The sequence below is a fragment of the Gorilla gorilla genome, chromosome 3 (assembly GCF_029281585.2).
Source record: "Gorilla gorilla gorilla isolate KB3781 chromosome 3, NHGRI_mGorGor1-v2.1_pri, whole genome shotgun sequence".
NCBI lineage: Eukaryota > Metazoa > Chordata > Mammalia > Primates > Hominidae > Gorilla > Gorilla gorilla.
The window spans coordinates 94,452,501-94,474,116 of NC_073227.2; the positions used below are offsets into that span (position 1 = coordinate 94,452,501).

Below are 21,616 nucleotides of genomic sequence, written 5' to 3' on the forward strand. Positions count from 1 at the left end.
ATAGAAATGTGGATTCAAACCCTGTAAATATACAAACTTACTGAAACAAAGACATGACACCTGGCTATTACCAGATCTCATTGGTATTGTTTAATTCACAATTTTTTTTCTTTCACCGGTCCAGCCATTTTTGGCTCTGGAATAGCATATACTCCAACTGCAGTTCATTACAGCCATCAGTCAAGAGCACTTTGGCTTACTATTTTGGTGACAAATAATAATAATAATAATTACTTTACACCTTTTTTAGAGCCGAATTATAAGCGATGTGGCTTTACATTCTCAGATTTCATTTTTCAGGCTACCAAATAAATAACAATTTTAAAATTAGACAAATTTTATTTATTTTTCAGACCACGTTGATGAGCGAACAATATGCAATGGAATTGCCCCAGAAAAAGATGTAGATGGATTTCATATTATCAATATTGGAAGATTGTGCCTTGATCAGCATTCTCTCATACCTGCCACTGCCAGTGCTGTTTGGGAAATAATAAAAAGAACAGGTTGGTAATTTGTGGTCTGCAGAACATGGATGCTAGGTGCTGAGCTGAGCCTTTGTGCACTGAGACTTGATGGGACTACCTCAGTCCTATAGAGTGACAGAAAATCATAATCCATAAAACGTCAGTCTACAGAGAGATATAAAATTGTAGAAGTCAAAACATAATACAATCCTGGCTAACACAGTAAAACCCTGTCTCTACTAAAAATACAAAAAATTAGCCAGGTGTGGTGGCGGGCACCTGTAGTCCCAGCTACTTGGGAGGCTGAGGAAGGAGAATGGCATGAACCTGGGAGGCGGAGCTTGCAGTGAGCCGAGATCATGCCACTGCACTTCAGCCTGGGCGACAGAGCAAGACTCTGTCTCAAAAACAAAACAAAACAAACAAAACAAACAGAAAAAAAAATCCAAAATAAAATGAAACGAAGAACATTAGCCAGATTATAGATAACTGCAGTTGCAACTTATAGGAAGTGAATTTTCCACATAGTAGTGGTATATGTCTGCCTTTAAAATGTAAACTTCATGCATTTTGATGAAAACTTTTCTAAAATATATTTTTCTGTACCTTTAAAAATATGTGCTGATCACATAGTTATCATTTCTATTGGCTTGGGTTTTAATTTTAAACATTTACCCTTGTACTGTACTGGATACGGTAATGCTCTCACAGACTCTTACAAAAGAAGTTTTCTTTCTGAGAAAGTTTTCTTTCTGAGAAAGAAAAACTTCCAAGGGAAAACAGATCCTAGAATCATACTCCTACACTGTTAGTATTGGAAAATCCTTAGTTCTAACTTCTTTGCTTTACTTATGAAGAAACTGAGTCCAAAAGAAGTAGAAGGTTCTACAGGCTTTATTTTTTTACATCTTTCTAAGTCTGTAAGTTTAGTGCTTCTTTCCTATGGAGTAAAATGCATGAGCTTTGTGAAAAATGCCTCTTTTCTTACTTGTTTTGTTCCAGCGTTGCTCAAAATTTGATTGCCAATTAAGTTCGACATTGTTGTACTTTGCTTATTTTATAATTAGCAGTTAATATATGTTAAAACTCTACTCTTCTAACTCTTAATGTGACTCTCAATGTTTAAAAGCAACTTAATGTCAACTTAAGAATGTCTGTGGTTTTTAATGAGTACATAATCAGAGAAGAAGTGACAAATCAAAGAAGCATAAAATGAATTATTTATAAATAATGAATGTGCTCATATTATAGATAAGCCACATAATAATTCAGATTTAATTAGAAATTTTTAAAAGAATGTTTCAGTTGGCTGTACAAATGTTTAATTTACTTCTTGTTGTCAATTCTGCATTTAAACCGAACTCTGTATTTTAAGGAATTCAAACATTTGGAAAAAATGTGGTTGTGGCTGGAAGATCCAAGAACGTAGGGATGCCTATTGCCATGCTTTTACACACTGATGGAGAGCATGAACGGCCAGGAGGTAGGTAGAACCTTGCAGATTCTACACTCTCTCGCAGTGTTCTTACTTCTTACATCATCAAGTAAACACTTTTGATAATGCAGCTTATTATATTTGTGGGTTTATGCAGTTCAAAGTCTCCTTTATTCCTCATTTAGTGATGTGAGAGTTTGAAAGTGACTGTAGGAATTACTGAAAATATGTGGCCATTTTCTCTATTTTTTTTTCTTTTGGCTATATGCACTTTGTTTGAATAATTAACGATCAGACATTAAGAAAGGTGCAAAGCTACTAGATACAAAAGATTCACATGCCCTCAGGAAATAGAAAACAAGACATCTCTTGGATGTAGAATTCCTATAGTGGCAAGGTCTTAGCACTTTAGAAATCAGCTAGTTAGTTTATTTTACAGACAAGAAAGCTGAGGCTTAGAGTTGTTATCTGATTATATAGGTTAAACAAATAGTCATTGTCTTATGAGTAGTAGTGACACTCCAAGTCACTGACAAAGCCCAGGAAGATGTGTTAGCCTTAGAGAACATGCAGCCATTCCAGGTGCTGGTCATCTGAACATCATCCCAAGACCTTGGTTTCTTCAGCAGTCTAATAGCTAGATACAGAATAGTTCCCCAGAAATTTGCAGGGGTCTGTCCGACAGACCCTGACCCAACGATGGATGAATAAAGTACACTGACACACAGATATTCTGGTTTACCAGTCCAGCTGAGCATCTGGGCCACTTACAGACTCCACGCACAGTGCTGTAAACAGTTGCGACTATGGTCTCAATCAGTCAGCAAGACTTACATTTATTCAGTAAAGATTAATTGACAAAGGCTTGGGTCAACACCACTAGAGTGTAATTGACATTGTGGACTTCCCAAGTAGAAGCAATTAAGCACCCATGGTAGATCAAACGTTAGTCTTAGGACCACACGAGTAAACAAGCTAGTTAGGTAAACTCTCCACATTCCTTTGTTTCTACTCTAGTTTATTTAACTAAAGATAAGGGGACTAGGCTGCCTTCAGACTGATTTATTACTGAAGTTATGCAAACCTTCAGACCTTCCAACAAGGTTTGTGGCTATTAAAACTAAAATTTTTCCCACCAGCCTGACTGAACCACCACAGAAATGGAAATGGGGATGGAATGAAAAGGAAATACAGCAAAGGGGTGATGGGGCATTGTTCGTGGTTGTCTAAGCCAGTGCTGTGGGAGGAGGGAACAAGGGTTATTCAGCTTATCACTGTCTGCTAAATTCTGCATCTTGTTCTAATCTAGGTAAAACACCAAGTTTTCATGTTCTTAATAGAAGTAGTTATTGGTTTATCTATGTGTTAAAGACGTTTTGTACTTTCTTTACCATTTATTACTTCTAATCTTTCTCCCCCTAATTTTTGATACAGTACTTCATTGGTTTCTCTAATTCCAAAGAAGAGGATGGGCTACTTTTCTGCTTGCTTTCTAATATTTAACCAGAATGATAGACACCTATGTGCTCATCATGTACAGCACACGCACACATGCACACATGCATGCACACACACAGCATATATATATAGATTTCTTATTATTAACCTTGTTGAATTCGAGTTTCCTGATCTCAAACTTTCAATAATACTTGTTTTAGGATCTTGATTGACATGATACTTATGACATAATTTTTAAAACACAAAGCTCTGTGGAAAAATAATCCCAGTATTAACTTATCTAAAATGATGAATGATGACACTTTTGAATAATATTTTCCCTTTCTATGCCTAAAGAATTAAATATTGCCAGAAATCAATACATATATATATGTGAATCACAGTAAATTAAGACTTGATAATGACTCCAGATAACTTTAAAAAGCCTTAGTTTTGAAGAGCTCTTAGCCCAAATCCAGTGGTATGACAGTTTTCATGGTACCCATCTCCAAAGTTGCATTCCTAGTTTCACTGTTCACTTCTAGCTTAGTCTATTGCTGCTTATCTCTTTCTCTCTCTCTCTGTAAATAAAGATAGTGATTCTTATTTGCCTTTATGTAATAATTTCTGTGTTTTACCTAAGCAAGGTGTATTAGTCTGTTCTTGCATTGCTGTAAAGAAATACCTAAGACTGGGTAATTTCTAAAGAAAAGAGGCTTAATTTGCTCACAGTTCTGCGGGCTGTACTAGAAGCATGGAGGCATCTCCTAGGCCTTTGCGAAGGCCTCAGGAAATGTATAATTGTGGCAGAAGGCAAAGTGGGAGCCCGCATTTCTCATGGCTGGAGCAGGAAGAAGAGAGGGGGGAGGTGCCATACACTTTTAAACAACCAGATATCATGAGAACTCACTGTTGCAACAATAGCACCAAGGGAGATGGTGTTAAATCATGAGAAAGTGCTCCCATGATCCAGTTACCTCCCACCAGGCCCCACCTCCAACACTGGGGATTACAATTGAAAGTGAGATTTAGGTGAGATTCCTGTTCCAGCCATATCACAAGATAAAACAATCAGTAATGTTTACCTAAGTATACTATTTCTTCTTGGAAAATTTTGACCAAGAGCCAATTTGCAGTTTTTTTTTTTTCATTTGCAATGTTGTTTTTATCCGTAACATAACGAGCAACAGTGTATTGCTCCGTGATTTGCTCAGTACTTTCTCTTAAACCATCCTCATTAATTCTCAGTAATCCTAGCATGTATTAATGTTATTCCCGTTTTACAGCTGAAGGAAATGAGCTTTAGAGACTTCAGAGGACTCATCTAAGGCCATGCAAGGAAACAGGCATTCTGGGGAGCTGGGTTCTGACTTTGTGGTTAAGAGGATAGACATGGAGTCAGGCCCACTCCATTACCAAGCCCTGTGATCTCGGGCAAGTCATTTAATCTGTGTAGGCCTCCGCTTTCCTCATCTCTAAAATGTCAATAATATTAATATCTCCTCAACTTGGTTATTGTGAAAAGTAAATGAAATATTAATGTAAATCACTAATTACTGTGCCTAACATATAGTAAGTTAAGTAAGCTATTGGTGCATGTAGCTGTGGCATTATTACACTTAAGTCAATAATATTCTGTAGCCATTCTAACTGTCATGTGTGAAGTAACATGATCTGAGATTAATGATGTGATTTTTACCTTTATTTGGATTTTATTTTCTTCTGGTGGATTTTGTTTTTGCATTTTTTGGATCATATCTGATCTTTTCTGTAAAAATTTGAATAAACTCAGAATTTATAAAAGTTTATAAAGTATTTGATTAGAAATAGGACATCATAATTCTTCAAATAGTACTTTACAATATATTTTTAATAGGTATCAATATATTGCATGCTAATTTCTTAATAAATTTCAATCTTGAATTATGTATTTGTCTATAAAATACCTATCAAAATTTATTTACCTCTTTTATATGCAGTTTTAAACCAGGTTATCCTGTGAATTAAACATTTTAGTTTATTTTTTATCATGTATGATTTATTTATAGATGCATACATATGCAGTAAAAGCAGTAAAGGAAGCATGAGAAAGATAAACACAAATTGATGATGGCAGTGACCTCTGGGGAAAGAATTATAGGATAAAAACAAAAACATATATACTTTAAAAAGTATTATACTTCGTGTTATGAAATATTCTCATTTGAATGCATGTTAAAATGGAATAAAAGTGGAATAAGTTATAATACTGGTTACTTAGAAACCAGATAATTAAACTTACCTTTATTATAGTGGTACCTGGGTGCCGTTAGAATTACAGTAACTAAAAGGTAACAAATTATACTAAAAATGATATTGGAAGATTTGCAACATGGGTGGTTTTTAGTCTCATGCATATTTAAGAGGAGTATGATGACATGTATTATTAATATAATGAATCATTGAGAGCTGCTTACTGAAGGTTTGGAGTCTGTGGGAAAGTTAATATTTCAAACATGCGTGTCTGTTAGGGCAATAATTATGGGCAGTGACTCCATGTGCATTGTTAGCTAATGAAGATAATGAAGGAGGACTAACTCCTACATATCTATAGAACTCCTGCATATCTATAGAACTTGTTCTAATGACACTCACAATATTGAGCATTCAGCTCATGCTGTGTATTTATTTCTTTTCCAGAAGACATGCAGAACCCTAATGATTCATTTTTGTCTTAAAGCCAAAGATAATTGTACTAGAAGAAAAATGACCATACTGTAATTTAGCTTGATTAATATGTGTCTACCTGTGGCTAGCTTTTAGTTTTGTTATTAAGGACATGGATCCTAGCTGTTTCTTGAGTATTTTTTTTTTAATTCCCCAAGGGCTTGAAATATTTAAGGAATGAGAATGTGCTAAAATCGTAAAGTAAAGGGGTAGTGCTGACACTCAATACAACAAGGAAGCAAGGAAGGAGTTACCTTCTGGTGAGAACAGACCATCACAGAAGGCTTTGCAGAGGATGTAGCACTTTAGCTGCTATGTAGTTTATAAAGAGTAGGTGAGAGATGGTTCCTATCCTCCCAGAGCTATAGTCTTGGTGGTGGTGATGGGGGAGCAAGGGGATATGATATACAAGTATGGGTAATTTAAATTTTAAATAGTCAGTGGCACAAAATAAAATTTGGCATCCCTAAATAAACATTCTATGTGCTTCTCAAAACTCATGGCTAATTGAGGTGACATGAAGAGAATGAGCTCCACTAATTATTAGAATGTTTGAGTACCACTGTGACCACCTGTAGATCATTGTATATTTGTAACCAAACACGAGTCCAGATGCTCTCTGCTTGTGTAGTCCAACAAGAGCAAGGCCTGGTAGAAAGACAGTAACTTTGTTAACCAAAACTAGTAAAAAAAAAAAAAAAAGGGAAGCAGCCAGATTTCTATCCAAAGTAACTCCTTTGATTTGGGGCAGGGTGATGGTGGAAGGCAGAGGTTTAAAAAGGGAAAACTTGATAAAGAAGGCATGTAAGAATTGGGTGGAGTAAATGTCTGTGTGTCTTGTTCTGGTGGCTAACTTGGGTCCCAGTCCAGCTGGAGTGTGGGCTGATGTCATCTCAACAACGGCTGGGTTGTTAACCAGGGGCCTTGACGTAATCTCTGGAATTTTGTGGCTGGGTCTCCAGACTTAGTCTATCTGTCTCAAGATTAGCTCCTGGAACTTCTAAGAAGGCACATAATTAGATACTAGCATACGGTTAGATAGATATGAAGGGAGTATATACTGTGAGAAAGGGAGAGATGTGGAGTCTTTTTTAAGGCTAAGGAAAGTCTTCTGCAATTTGCCTCAAGGTTGTATCTTGAAACCCAAGAGAAAGAAAAAAAAAGTTGAAAATGCATTTTGAAGTTAAGCTGCCCAGTTACATTTTTTTTTTTTTTACTTCTTTGTATGTAGTCATCTACCAGTTTCACTTTCTTTCAGAATGAAAACTGAATACCATTGGTTTTAGCATAGTGTCTTTATTTTTAGATTTACAATGAGGAAGTAAAGTTTCCAATTTCTCTAAGACATTTTTTTTTCCTTCAAGATTACAAATTGTCATAATGACTAAGGCATTATGGTTACTAACTGTCATAAGAGGATATAGAATCAGATTTTATTTCATATTCTTTTATTTTAATTTTGAATTTTTACTTTTGAGACAGGGCCTCACGCTGTCACCCAGACTGGAGTTTAGTGGCATGATCACGGCTCACTGCAGCCTTAACTTCCTGGACACAGGTGATCCTCCTGTTGGGAGCACGGTTGTTGGGACCACAGGCACACACCACCACACCCAGATAATTTTTTGTATTTTTTGTAGAGATGGGGGTCTCCTTATGTTGCCCAGGCTGGTCTCGAACTCCTGAGCTCAAGCAATCTGCCTGCCTCCGCCTCTCAAAATGTTGAGATTACAGACGTGAGCCACTGCACCCAGCCTCATATTCTTAGAGTAAGTTTCTCTCGGCATGCTTTTATTTCTAAGTAGGACATCTCTTCTAATTAGGTGAGATTTCCCTAATCAGCCACAACATGGAGTTGTGTGCCGCTCCTTTGACTAAAAGGTTCTGGCATCATTGGAGTAATATTGATGCTGGCTGATTTTTAAAGAGTATTTTGACAGGGCCAGCAACCAGCTGGTTTTGCTTAGAGTCCAGTGGGTCTGGTGTTTTTCTTGATTTCATTCAGCCAATACTCATCTAGTACTTATTATCTGGGAAACACTGTGGGATACTACTGCATCCCACAGAAAAAGACTTAGTCCTGTCTCTCCAAAAGTTGACAGTCTGAATCATCAGGATTCATCTTTGCAGTGGGTGTTTTCCAAAGGCACTGCCTCTGCATTGGCATTCAGTTTTCACACTCAAGCTGTGCTGCTGCAGCAACTTACTGTATCTCAGGTAGTTTTTCTTCAAGAGGCACCCTATCTAAATGGAAAATGACAATAATTTTTGCCAGTTGAATGCCTTCCCTTTGTGAGAATTAACCCCAGTTGTGAAAAAGAACTTTTTTTTTTTTTTTTTGCCAGCCTGGAAGTTTTATCTCCCACCTACAGGACATAATAACACAGTAGTGGATGCTTGAGGCAGTGCAACGTGATGTGAGTGGCATGTGTGATTAAGCTCAGCCTGGTGGCAGGTTGAGCCAAGCTCTTTTAGGTTTCAAAGAGAGGAGCCAAATAGGAACGCCTAGGAATGCAGGAGTCATGCAAAGTGATCACACCACTGAGACTGACACTCTTAGTCTTATTGGCAGTGGAGTGGCTTGGGATGTTTGCTGCCTCTGGGGAAGGAACCATTGTCTAACTGGGGCAGGGGATGGCAGGTATTTAGTCTCTGCCACTCTCATCCCACTACCCCCAGCTTAGAAGGAAAAGATGTTGGGGATATTATGTTTTGTGATGTCTCTACATTGATTAGACTTTACTGAATTACATATTTGAATTTGGGTAGTGGAAGACTGTAGAAAAGAGCAAATGATAGTTCTATTCTCATTTTCTAAATTGAATAATAGGAGCACTGTTTCATTTTCAGTGTCTTCTAAATTCAGTGTCTTCTAAATTTCAGTGTCTTCTAAATTCTAAATTTCATTTTCAGTGTCTTCTAAATTCAGCCATTTAGTATCTGCACAGCACTGCACTTGGAAATTATATATTATTATCAGACAACTGGGACTATCACACTGTTGAAAAGAACAGTAAAGCTTATTTTAAATGGAGAGTGAAGTCCGAGTCTTTTTCTTTCAATTCCTCTCTTTCTCCATGACCTCATAGTGTTGTAGGACATTTTTCTAAGTTCAGCTAAAAGCCGAGTTCTTGTCATACAATCAGGAAAAATTAGGTTTGTGGACACATAAAAGGGTGAGAAAAATGGAATTTATTGGGTGAAAAGGAAAAACTCAGCAAAGTGAGAAGGATTCCGGTTAACAGGCCCAAATCTCACCAACTGAATCCCAGATTACCACCCAGGAACAGGAAAGGCCAGGCTCCTACCATGGCAAATGGCATGAATTTCCATGGCTCCAACCCATTCTCTCAGAGCGCCACCCAGTCAGAGGTTCTCTAAGGAGCCCTTTTTGCTTGGCTGTCTCATTTTGCCCTCTAAAGAAGTACATCTAACTGCCATTAGAATAAGGACTGTGATAAGGACAAAGACCAATCTTAACTGCTTGCTGCTGACAGGGGGTGCTGTTTTGGGGAAATGTCAGTCCAGTCTCCCTCAGAAGCCTATCTAAGGGTCCCCAGCAGAAGGGGTCATTGTCTGAGGCTCCAGTTGCTTGACCGTTTGGAGTATGATGGCCTGCAGGTGAGAAGAGACAAACTGGATTATTAGAAAACATGTATCAAAACAAAACAAGTTGGGGCAAGGACAGCTCAAAAATCCTAGACCTTTTACCAGTTTGCACAGGGAGAGTGAGGCCAAAAGCCTGACTGGTTAAAAAACAAAAAACAAAACAAAACAAGAAAAACGTTTTAAGTTCTGGGATACATGTGCAGAACGTGCAGGTTTGTTACATAGGTATACATGTGCCATGGTGGTTTGCTGCACCCATCAACCTGTCATCTACCGTAGGTATTTCTCCTAATGTTATCCCTCCCCTTGCTCCCCACCACCCAACAGGCCCAGGTGTATGTGATGTTCCCCTCCCTGTGTCCATGTGTTTTCATTGTTCAACTCCCACTTATGAATGGGAACATGTGGTGTTTGGTTTTCCGTTCCTGTGTTTAGTTTGCTGACAATGATGGTTTCTAGCTTCATCCATGTCCCTGCAAAGAGCATGAACTCATTCTTTTTTATGGGGGCATAGTATTCCATGGTGTATATGTGCTACATTTTCTTAATCCAGTATATTATTGATGGGCATTTGGGTTGGTTCCAAGTCTTTGCTGTTGTGAATAGTGCTGCAATAAACATATATGTGCATGTGTCTTTATAATAGAATGATTTATAATTCTTTGGGTATATACCCAGTAATGGGATTGCTGGGTCAAATGGTATTTCTGGTCCTAGATCCTTGAGGAATTGCCATGCTGTCTTCCACAATGGTTGAACTAATTTACACTTCCACCAACAGTGTAAAAGCATTCCTATTTCTCCACATCCTCTCCAGCATCTGTTGTTTCCTGACTTTTTAATGATCTCCATTCTAACTGGCATGAGATTGGTATCTCATTGTGGTTTTGATTTGCATTTCTCTAATGACCAGTGATGATGAGCTTTTTTAAATATGTTTGTTGGCCGCATAAATGTCTTCTTTTAAAAAGTGTCTGTTCATATCCTTCACCCACTTTTTGATGGGCTTGTTTTTTCTTTCTTGTAAATTTGTTTAAGTTTCTTGTAGATTCCAGATATTAGCCCTTTGTCAGTTGGATAGATTGCAAATTTTTTCTCCCATTCTGTAGGTTGCCTGTTCATTCTGATGATATTTTCTTTTGCTGTGCAGAAACTCTTTAGTTTAATTACATCCTATTTATCAATTTTGGCTTTTGTTGCCATTGCTTTTGATGTTTCAGTCACGAAGATATTGCCCATGCCTATGTCCCGAATGGTGTTGCCTAGGTTTTCTTCTATGGCTTTTATGGTTTTAGGCCTTTTGTTTAAGTCTTTAATCCATCTTGAGTTAATTTTTGTATGAGATGTAAGGAAAGGTTCCAGTTTCAGTTTTCTGCATATGGCTAGCCAGTTTTCCCAACACCATTGATTAAATAGGGAATCCTTTCCCCATTACTTTTTTTTGTGTCAGGTTTGTCATAGATCAGATGGTTGTAGATGTGTGGTGGTATTTCTGAGGCCTCTGTTCTATTCCATTGGTCTATATATCTGTTTCGGTACCAGTACCATGCTGTTTTTATTACTGTGGCCTTGTAGTATAGTTTGAAGACAGGTAGCATGATGCCTCTAGCTTTGTTCTTTTTGTTTAGGATTGTCGTGGCTATACGGGCTTTTTGTTGGTTCCATATGAAATATATTTTTTTCTAGTTTTGTGAAAAAAGTCAGTGGTAGCTTGATGGGGATAGCATTGACTCTTTAAATTACTTTGGGCAGTATGGCCATTTTCATGATATTGATTCTTCCTGTCCATGAGTATGGAATATTTTTCCATTTGTTTGTGTCCTCTCTTATTTCCTTGAGCAGTGGTTTGTAGTTCTGCTTGAAGAGGTCCTTCATATCCCTTTAAGTTGTATTCCTAGGTATTTTATTCTCTTTGAAGCAATTGTCAATGGGAGTTCACTCATGATTTGGCTGTTTTTCTGTTATTGGTGTATAGGAATGCTTGTTATTTTTACACATTGATTTTGTGTCCTGAGACTTTGCTGAAGTTGCTCATCAGCTCAAGGAGATTTTGGGCTGTGGTGACAGGGTTTTCTAAATATACAATCATGTCATCTGCAAACAGAGACAATATGACTTCCTCTCTCCCTATTTGAATACCCTTTATTTTTTTCTCTTGCCTGATTGCCCTGGCCAGAACTTGCAATATTATATTGAATAGGAATGGTGAGAGGAGGGGATCCTTGTCTTGTGCCGGTTTTCAAAGGGAAGGTTTCCAGCTTTTGCCCAATCACTATGATATTGGCTATGGGTTTGTCATAAATAGCTCTTATTATTTTGAGATACGTTCCATCAATATCTAGTTTATTGAGAGTGTTTAGTATGAAGGGGTGTTGAATTTTATTGAAGGCCTTTTCCGCATCTATTGAGATAATCATGTGGTTTTTGTCTTTGGTTCTGTTTATGTGATGGATTCTGTTTGTTGATTTGCATGTATTGAACCAGCCTTGCATCCCAGGGAGGAAGCCAACTTGATTGTGCTGGTTAAGCTTTTTCATGTGCTGCTGGATTTTGTTTGCCAGTATTTTACTGAGGACTTTCACATTGATGTTAATCAGGGATGTTGGCCCGAAATTTTCTTTTTTTGTTGTGTCTCTGCCAGGTTTTGGTATCAGGATGATGCTGGCCTCATAAAATGAGTTAAGGAGGAGTCTCTCTTTTTCTATTGTGTGGAATAGTTTCAGAAGGAATGATACCATCTGCTCTTTGTACTTATGGTAGAATTGGGCTGTGAATCCATCTGGTCCTGTTTTTTTTTTGGGTTGGTAGGCTATTAATCACTGCCTTAATTTCAGAACTTGTTATTGGTCTATTGAGGGATTTGGCTTCTTCCTGGTTTAGTGTTGGGAGGGTGTATGTGTCCAGGAATGTATCCATTTCTTCTAGATTTTCTAGTTTATTTGTGTAGAGGTGTTTATAGTATATTCTTCTGGTAGTTTGTATTTCTGTGGGATCAGTGGCAATATCCCCTTTATCATTTTTTGTTGTATCTATTTGATTCTTCTCTCTTTGCTTCTTTATTAGTCTGGCTAGTGGTCAATTTATTTTGTTAATCTTAAAAAAAATAACATTTTTTAATACTCCTGCATTCCTTGATTTTTTGAAGGTTTTTTTTGTCTCTATCTCCTTCAGTTCTGCCCTGATCTTAGTTATTTCTTGTCTTCTGCTAGCTTTTGAATTTGTTTATTGTTGCTTCTCTAGTTATTTTAATTGTGATGTTAGGGTGTCGATTTTAGATCTGTCCCACTTTCTCCTGTGGGTATTTAGTGCTATAAATTTTCCTCTAAAGACCACATTAGCTGTGTCCCAGAGATTCTGTTACATTGTGTCTTTGTTCTCATTGGTTTCAAATAACTTATTTATTTCTGCCTTTATTTCGTTATTTACCCAGTAGTCATTCAGGAGCAGATTGTTCAGTTTTCATGTAGTTGTGTGTTTTTGAGTGAGTTTCTTAATCCTGAGTTCCAATTTGATTGCACTGGGGTCTGAGATACAGTTTTTTATGATTTCCATTCTTTTATATTTGCTGAGGAGTGTTTTACTTCCAATTATGTGCTCAATTTTAGAATAAGTGTGATGTGGTGTCGAGAAGAATGTATATTCTGTTGATCTGGGGTGGAAAGTTTTGTAGATGTCTATTAGGTCCGCTTGCTCCAGAGCTGAGTTCAAGTCCTGAACATCCTTGTTAATTTTTTGTCTCATTGATCTGTCTAATATTGACAGTGTGGTGTTAAAGTCTCCCACTATTATTGTGTGGGAGTCTAACTCTCTCTGTATGTCTCTAAAAACTTGCTTATGAATCTGGGTGCTCCTGTATTGGGTGCATATATATTTAGGATAGTTAGCTCTTCCTATTTCATTGATCCCTTTGCCATTATGTAATGCCCTTCTTTGTCTTTTGTGATCTTTGTTGGTTTAAAGTCTGTTTTATCAGAGACTAGGATTGCAACCCCTGCTTTTTTTTTTTGCTTTCCATTTGCTTGGTAACTATTCCTCCATCCTTTTATTTTGAGTCTATGTGTGTCTTTGCACGTGAGATGGGTCTCCCGAATACAGCACACTGATGGGTCTTGACTCTTTATCCAATTTGCCAGTCTGTGCCTTTTAATTGGGGCATTTAGCCTGTTTACATTTAAGTTTAATATTGTTATGTGTGAATTTGATCCTGTCATTATGATGCTAGCTGGTTATTTTGCCCCATTAGTTGATGCAGTTTCTTCATAGTTTCCATGGTCTTTACAATTTGGTATGTTTTTGCAGTGGGTGATATCAGTTTTTACTTTCCATATTTAGTGCTTTCTTCAGGAGCTCTTGTAAGGCGGGCCTGGTGGTGACAAAATCTCTCAGCATTTGCTTGTCTGTAAAGGATTTTATTTTTCCTTCTCTTATGAAGCTTAGTTTGGCTGGATATGAAATTCTGGATTGAAAATTTTTTTCTCTAAGAATGTTGAATATTTGCCCCTACTCTCTTCTGGCCTGTAGTGTTTCTGCAGAGAGATCTGTTGTTAGTCTGATGGGCTTCCCTTTGTGCCTTTGTGGGTAACCTGACCTTTCTCTCTGGCTGCCCTTAACATTTTTTCCTTCATTTTAACCTTGGTGAATGTGACGGTTATGTGTCTTGGTGTTGCTCTTCTCGTGGAGTATCTTTGTGGTGTTCTCTGTGTTTCCTGAATTTGAATGTTGGCCTGTCTTGCTAGGTTGGGGAAGTTCTCCTGGATAATATCCTGAAGAGTGTTTTCCAACTTGGTTCCATTCTCCCTGTCACTTTTAGGTACACCAATCAAACATAGGTTTTGGTCTTTTCACATAGTCCCATATTTCTTGGAGGCTTTGTTCCTTCCTTTTCATTCTTTTTTCTCTAATCTTGTCTTCTTTCTTTATTTAATTAAGTTGATCTTCAATGTCTGATATCCTTTCTTCCACTTGATCAATTCTGCTATTGATTCTTGTGTATGGTTCACAAAGTTCTCGTGCTGTGTTTTTCAGCTCCATCAGGTCATTTTTGTTTGTCTCTAAACTGGTTATTCTAGTTAGCAATTCCTGTAACCTCTTTTCAAGGTTCTTATCTTCCTTGCATTGGGTCAGAACATGCTCCTTTAGCTCAGAAGAGTTTGTTATTACGCACCTTCTGAAGCCTACTTCTGTCAATTCATCAAACTCATCCTTCATCTAGTTTTGTTCCCTTGGTGGTGAGGAATTGTGATCCTTTGGAGTAGAAGAGGCGTTCTGGTTTTTGGAATTTTCAGCCTTTTTGTGCTGGTTTTTCCTCATCTTCGTGGATTTATTTACCTTTGGTCTTTGATGTTGGTGTCCTTCGGATGGGGTTTTTGTGTGGACGTCCTGTTTGTTGATGTTGATGCTACTCCTTTCTGTTTGGTAGTTTTCCTTGTAACAGGCCCCTCTGCTGCAGGTCTGCTGGAGTTTGCTGGAGGTCCACTCCAATCCTTCTTTGCCTAGGTATCACCAGTGGAGGCTGCAGAACAGCAAAGATTTCTGCCTGTTCTTTCCTCTGGAAGCTTCATCCCAGAGGGGCCCCCGCCAGATGCCAGCCACAGCTCTCCTGTATGAGGTGTCTATTGACCCCTGCTGCAAGGTATCTCCCAGTCAGGAGGCACAGGGGTCAGGGATCCACTTGAGGAGGCAGTCTGTCCCTTAGCAGAGCTCGAATGCTGTGCTGGGAGATCCACTGCTCTCTTAAGAGCTGGCAGGCAGGAATGTTTGTCTGCTGAAGCTGCGCCCACAGCCGCCCCTTCCCCCAGGTGCTCTGTCCTAGGGAATGAGAATTTTATCTATAAGCCTCTGACAGGGGCTGCTGCCTTTCTTTCAGAGGTGCCCTGCCCAGTGAGGAGCAATCTAGTGAGACAGTCTGGCTACAGCAGCTTTGTTGGCTCCGCCTCCTTCAAACTTCCTGGTGGCTTTGTTTACACTGTGAGGGGAAAACTGCCTACTCAAGCCTCAGTAAATGGTGGACTGCCCCCCTGCCACCCTGAACAAGCTCAAGCATCCCAGGTCGACTTCAGACTGCTATGCTGGCAGTGAGAATTTCAAGCTAGTGGGTCTTAGCTTGCTGGGCTCTGTAGGGTGGGATCCGCTGAGCTAGACCACTTGGCTCCCTGGCTTCAGCCCCCCAGAGTGAACGGTTCTGTCTCACTGATGTTCCAAGCGACACTGGGATGTGAGAAAAAAACTCCTGCAGCTAGCTTGGTGTCTGTCCAAACAGCCACCCAATTTTGTGCTTGAAACCCAGGGCCCTAGTGGCGTAGGCACCCGAGGGAATCTCCTGGTCTGCAGGTTGCAAAGACTGTGGGAAAAGTGTAGTATCTGGGCTGGAATGCATCGTCCCTCACATCACAGTTTCTCACAGCTTTCCTTGGCTAGGGGAGGGAATTCCTCTACCTCTTGTGCTTCCTGGGTGAGGTGATGCCCCACCCTGCTTCAGTTCGCCCTCTGTAGGCTGTACCCACTGTCTAACCAGTCCCAATGAGATGAGCCAGGTACCTTAGTTGGAAATGCAGAAATCACCCACCTTCTGCATTGATCTCGCTGGGAGCTGCAGACTGGAGCTGCTCCTATTTGGCCATCTTGCCAGTCACCTTCTTGTTACTATTCTTAACTTAAAACTAAGAATTCCACCCTCATGAGCAGATAGCAATGTATAAAACACAATGCAAATGAGAATAGTGAAGAAAAAGGGGAGGAGAGGGCTGGAACTAAAAATAGAGCCAAAGACTTTTACTAAAGATAGGCATATTATTAGGTCTGCATAGATACATTCCTACTGTCAAGCATACTGCATTTTATATAATGGTGCTGAATGTACGTTTGGTGAATTTATTTAATTGAGTTTGAACTAGATGTGCTATGATTGGGTCACTAATTTTATCCTGAGAGCTTGTTAGCAGGAAAAAAAATGACAGTTATCCAATGAATTGTCTTTAAGATTAAAAAGAAACATGTGCTCAATAAAAATAAAACATTTTTCTAATATTAAAACTAAAGTATTTCTCCTAAGGGATTTTATAAGCAGAAAACTATAAAATAAATTGAATAATATTCATAAAATGCTTGTTAACAAAAGGGCCACATTTTATAGGGCAATTTCCTTTATCATTTAAGCACAGATTAAAGCTACCATTGGCAACATTACTCTTACCTCCCTAAACATTTCTTCTCATTCTCCGTTTCTGGGACATTCTTTTCCTCCCAACTTTTAAACCAGCAGTTCTCAACTTTAGCTGCCCACTAGAATCATCAGGAGGCTTTAAAAATAGAGCTACCTATGCCCAACACAGATAAAAATTAAATCAGAATCATTAGAAGTAGAACCTGAGTGTCAGCAAGTATATTTTAGAAGGCTCCGTGGAAAAATCCCAGTGTGGTCAGTGTTGAGAATGATTTCTCAAGGAAACATTGGAATGACACCAGGACTTTTTTATTCATAGCCAGTCCCTCAGTGGGCCTTTGCAGCCCTATAGCTTTAAATATCATTTCTATCTCCTGTATACTTTAGACCATATAACCACTATGCACTTGAGAACTCCAGTTGCATGTCTAATACCCATCTCAATCTTATATGCAAACCTTCACTCCTAATTTTACTCCCCTTAGTTTTCCCCATCTTAGTTGAGTGGTACCATCAGTTTTTCTGATTGATCAGTCAATCCTTGACTTCTCTCTTTCTCTTACATCCTTTGTCTAACATTAGCAATCTGTGTAAAATATGCCTATGATATCACCACCTGGACTAATAAGATCCTAGTTAAGACAACTTCTGTTTCTCACTTGGAACACTGAAATATTTATGAAGTAGTTTCCCTGCATCCACCCTTGTCCCATCTTTCATTCACAGTCTGTTTTCCACATCGTAGGTCTTGATCACCCATGTCTTCCTGTAACACCCATGACAACATGACACCAGAATAACATCCAGGTTCCTTACCATGATATGCAAGACCTTATATGATCTGTCCCTGGGCTGTATCTCCTAACTCACTTCCTACCATTCTCATGCCCCATCACTGACCCCTGCCCTAGCCATATCTGCTTTCCTGGAATATGTCTTATGTGCTTATTTCTCAGTGTCTTTTCACCTGGTTTCCTTTCTTCCTGAAATGCTTTTTTTCCCCAAGTTACTTACATAATGTATTTCCTCACTTCCTTCAGGTTTTTGTCCAAATGTCACCTAGGGTTGCCCCTGACCACCTTACCAAAATTGCATTTAGTGTCTATAGAGTTTCTCTGTAGAAAGGTTATTTTTAGTTTGGTTTTATAATTTATGTATTCATTGCTTAAAGATGCAATAGTAGCTTGCAGAGATAAAGAAATATTCAAATCTAGAATCTTTTGGCTTCATTTGTCTAAAACAGATCTCAGGCTTCTTTTTTTCCATTGCTGTTCTGTGCATGATTACTGAGTTTTCCTTCCTGTGATTTTTCTCTCAGTGATTTCTCCTTTAAACCACACCGTGACATGAACTAATATATTGGGAATCACTCAGATTTTCCGTATCCCGAGAAAGTGACAAAGCAAAACTCTACATGTGAGGTTCTAGCTCAGATTGGTTTGCCATTTTGCTTTACCTGCTGATTCAGGATCAGGCAGGTGTTTGAAGATTTGCCTCATGGGAAAGGAAGTTGAGACTTATTTTGTGTTTCTGTTGAAGACAGATCTAGAATCATGGTAGAAGCAGCAAAAAGGTAGACTTTAGCTCTTATCATGAAATTTCTTACAGTCAAGACTAAGTAATATGCTCTCCTCATATTTTTTTGGAAAGTGGTTTATCAATGGGAAAGGATACAAAAAGCATATTTAAAGGGGAATTGAAGCAGAAGCGAAAGAAATTTGTACTCACATTAACAATCTGTCTTCTCTGACACCTTCACCTGCCCCATGCCCTTCTCAGATGGAGTAAATAATGATGCTCTTGACAACACTGTAACTTCTACCTCCTTCTAACATGGAACCTAGCACACTGTATTGTGATTCTTATTTGTGTACCTGCTTTCCATATGAGAATAGAGAATTGTGTATTCTCATTGCCTAGCATGATTCTGGTATGTTTTCTATAAATTTTTTTTTTAGTCATGATTTTTAGTTCTTTATTCTTCAATAAAATGAATTATTTTCCAGAGACAATAGTTAGAATGCTTGTGAAATCTTTCTATAAGTAAAACGGAAGAATCATGTTTTCAGTGATGGCTGTAGAGTTGCACAGGAAAACATCTTACTATAGGAGTAAAAGACACAGAATCCAGAGTTGAAAGCTGGCACATGGACAGTGCTACTCATTGCCAGTCTTACCGGGAACATTCCATAGGGTCTGGTTTTTTAGCTTACTCAGCAAATAACTATTTCATTCTGCTCAGAGTGAGGCTAGAGAGCCACTGAAAAAGTATATGCAAGTTTTGCAAGGGAGCGGCCAAGACACAACCAGAGAATCCTGTTTAAGGGATTTATAGGATCATTTATTGATTATTGAATAAATGAAGGTAGGGAATGGCCCGGAAATGTCCAAGAACAGTGAATTCCTCATTAAGGTAATTTCAAGCCCCCCCCCCCCCACCACCAAAAAAATGATACTAACAAATGAAGCACATTGTGCTGTTTGTTCTAGCTTTGTTTTTTTATAAATAGCAAATATTATTTGCTTCAAATTGGCACTCTGTGCTAATGACTAACAACTGTTTGCTAGTTAGAAAACTGCTCAGGTGGGTCCTAGTTGATAATTCTTGGTTGAATCTAGATTTTTACACAATAAAAAACATATCTTGTCTGCCTATTAATTACTGATTTCTAAGAAAACTCTAAGATTCTAGAAGATAGAGTCTAAGTACAGAAGCCCTCTGTATCTGTGGGTTCCACATCTGTGGATTCAACTATCTATGATTAAAAATATTAGAAAAAATATAAATAACAAAAATAATATAAAAATAGTATAAAACTATTTACATAGCATTTACATTGTATTAGGTATTACTTATAATACCTAAGTAATAAGTAATCTAAAGATGATTTAAAGTATGTAGGAGTATATGCATAGGTTATATGCAAATACTATATTATTTTATATCAGAAACTCGAGCATTTGTGGATTTTAGTATCTGCCAGTGCGGCAGGGGGCCCTGGAACCAGTCCCTCCCAGATACTGACAGATACTGAGGGACAACTGTATTTTATTCTTCCTATGTCTTAGAAACATATTATAAAACACTAGGCACAAAATAGTTACTTATAGACTCTGCTTATCTAGTTCTGTGTGACAGAAAATGAGGCCCTAGCCCACAGTGTTCTCATATGCACTCTAGAAGGATACAACTGTGAGTGTGGGAAAAAGTCATCTGAAGGTCAGAGATATGCATCACTCTTGAGTACCTGCTGCGACTTGCTAGTACTAGCTGCCCTTTGGAAAAAGCTGAGAAGACAGAAAAAAATTAGGTGCAGCAAGCCAGAGGATTAGTTGAAGACAATTAATGGACGATAAGAATTGAATATAGGAATGACAAGAATTTTCACATGCCAAGGAAGATGAGTTAAATAAGAATAGGTTTAAGAGGAAAGCTAGGTGTCAGGACCAGGAACAGGCATCCAGGTGCTCACCAGCAAAGGTCAGAAGAGTCTGAGGCATTATTTGAACACATTTGCTTTTAGCTGTTTGGTTCACCTCTCTTCATCAGGTCTTCTGAATAACAGGCTGAATGCCTTTCCATGGTTAATATTGGTATAGTCATAAACTCTGATCAATCAAGTTCAAATATGACTTGGATAGTTTCTACGGACATCAACAGCCAAACTGACTGAGGAATATCAAGTTAACCTGATAGTATTGAAAAAGGAGTGAAATTACCTACAAGGGTTTTCCATGCAGATTGAAATTTATCCTGATATACTTTTCTTTTGCCTGAAACTTTACAGATTGTTACTTATATGTGTGTACAAATCACTGGATTTCATGTCTCTGTCAAATTCTTGATGAAATAATCAGTACTGATGGAAATGGGAAGTTTCAGTTTCATTTTGGTTTTGATTTTTTTTTTTTTTTTTTTTGGTAGGGATTTGGGAGGCTCTCATTTGGAATCAGAGAACACTTGAGTGGGTTGTTAAGGTATTAAGGAACATTTTCAAATGTAGGAGGCCAGGACTAAAACAGAGATGGGTGGGTGCTGTATAATTTTGATAACCTTGGGATGGTTATAAATATATACTCGACATTCTTGAGGGTTTATAGTGAGTGAAATAAAGAGAATAACCAAGGGAGACTTTTAGACTTTTACTGTAAATAACTGGGCAGAAGGTGGTACCAACTAAAATAAAAAAGGCTGCTAGTTGCCTCTCATTGTTCTTCCTTTTCAAAGTTTTCCTAATTAACTTTGATTTTTCTATATTAACCTTAGTATCAAATTACATACTTCCAAAAAGTTCATTTTTATTGGACTTTGATTATATTTGTAATGAATATAGGTGGAATTCTAATCTTTATGATATTAAACATTCCTATCCAAGGGCATAGTTTATCTTTCTAGTTTCTTGGTCTTATTTATATCTTTTGGTGTTATTCTGGAGATTTTCTTTTACTACATAGATTTTGCACATTTTTTGTCACGCTTATTTTAAGTATTTTATCTTTCATACTGCTATTATAATGGGGCCTCTTCTTACAATGTATTTTCTAAGATGTTATATATGAAAGCTATTTACATCTGTATATTTGATTTTTACTTGATTAATTTATTGAATTATCTCAATGTTTCTTATAGTAGTCTGGTTTGTTAGATTTATCAAATACATTTTAACTTTCATGGTTTTTTTTCTAGTTTCATTTGTTTATTGTTCTTTAATTTCTACAGTTAAATGATTCATTTTCTTATTTCTGTTTTATTGATATAATAATTTGTCCACAATTTTTTAACATTGCTTTATATTTATT

At 37.8% G+C, this 21,616-nt stretch overlaps 1 protein-coding gene across 6 annotated transcripts in view; it reads left to right on the forward strand.

Annotated features, from left to right (window-relative positions):
- The window catches only part of MTHFD2L (methylenetetrahydrofolate dehydrogenase (NADP+ dependent) 2 like), a 145,782-nt gene that overhangs the window by 41,495 nt on the left and 82,671 nt on the right, over nucleotides 1-21,616 (forward strand). For all 6 annotated transcript variants that reach the window (XM_055384793.2, XM_031010427.3, XM_055384794.2 and 3 more), the window contains 2 exons: nucleotides 354-506; nucleotides 1,843-1,950. In XM_055384793.2, the coding sequence (XP_055240768.2) occupies nucleotides 354-506; nucleotides 1,843-1,950 (261 nt within the window). The remainder of the gene's footprint in view (nucleotides 1-353; nucleotides 507-1,842; nucleotides 1,951-21,616) is intronic.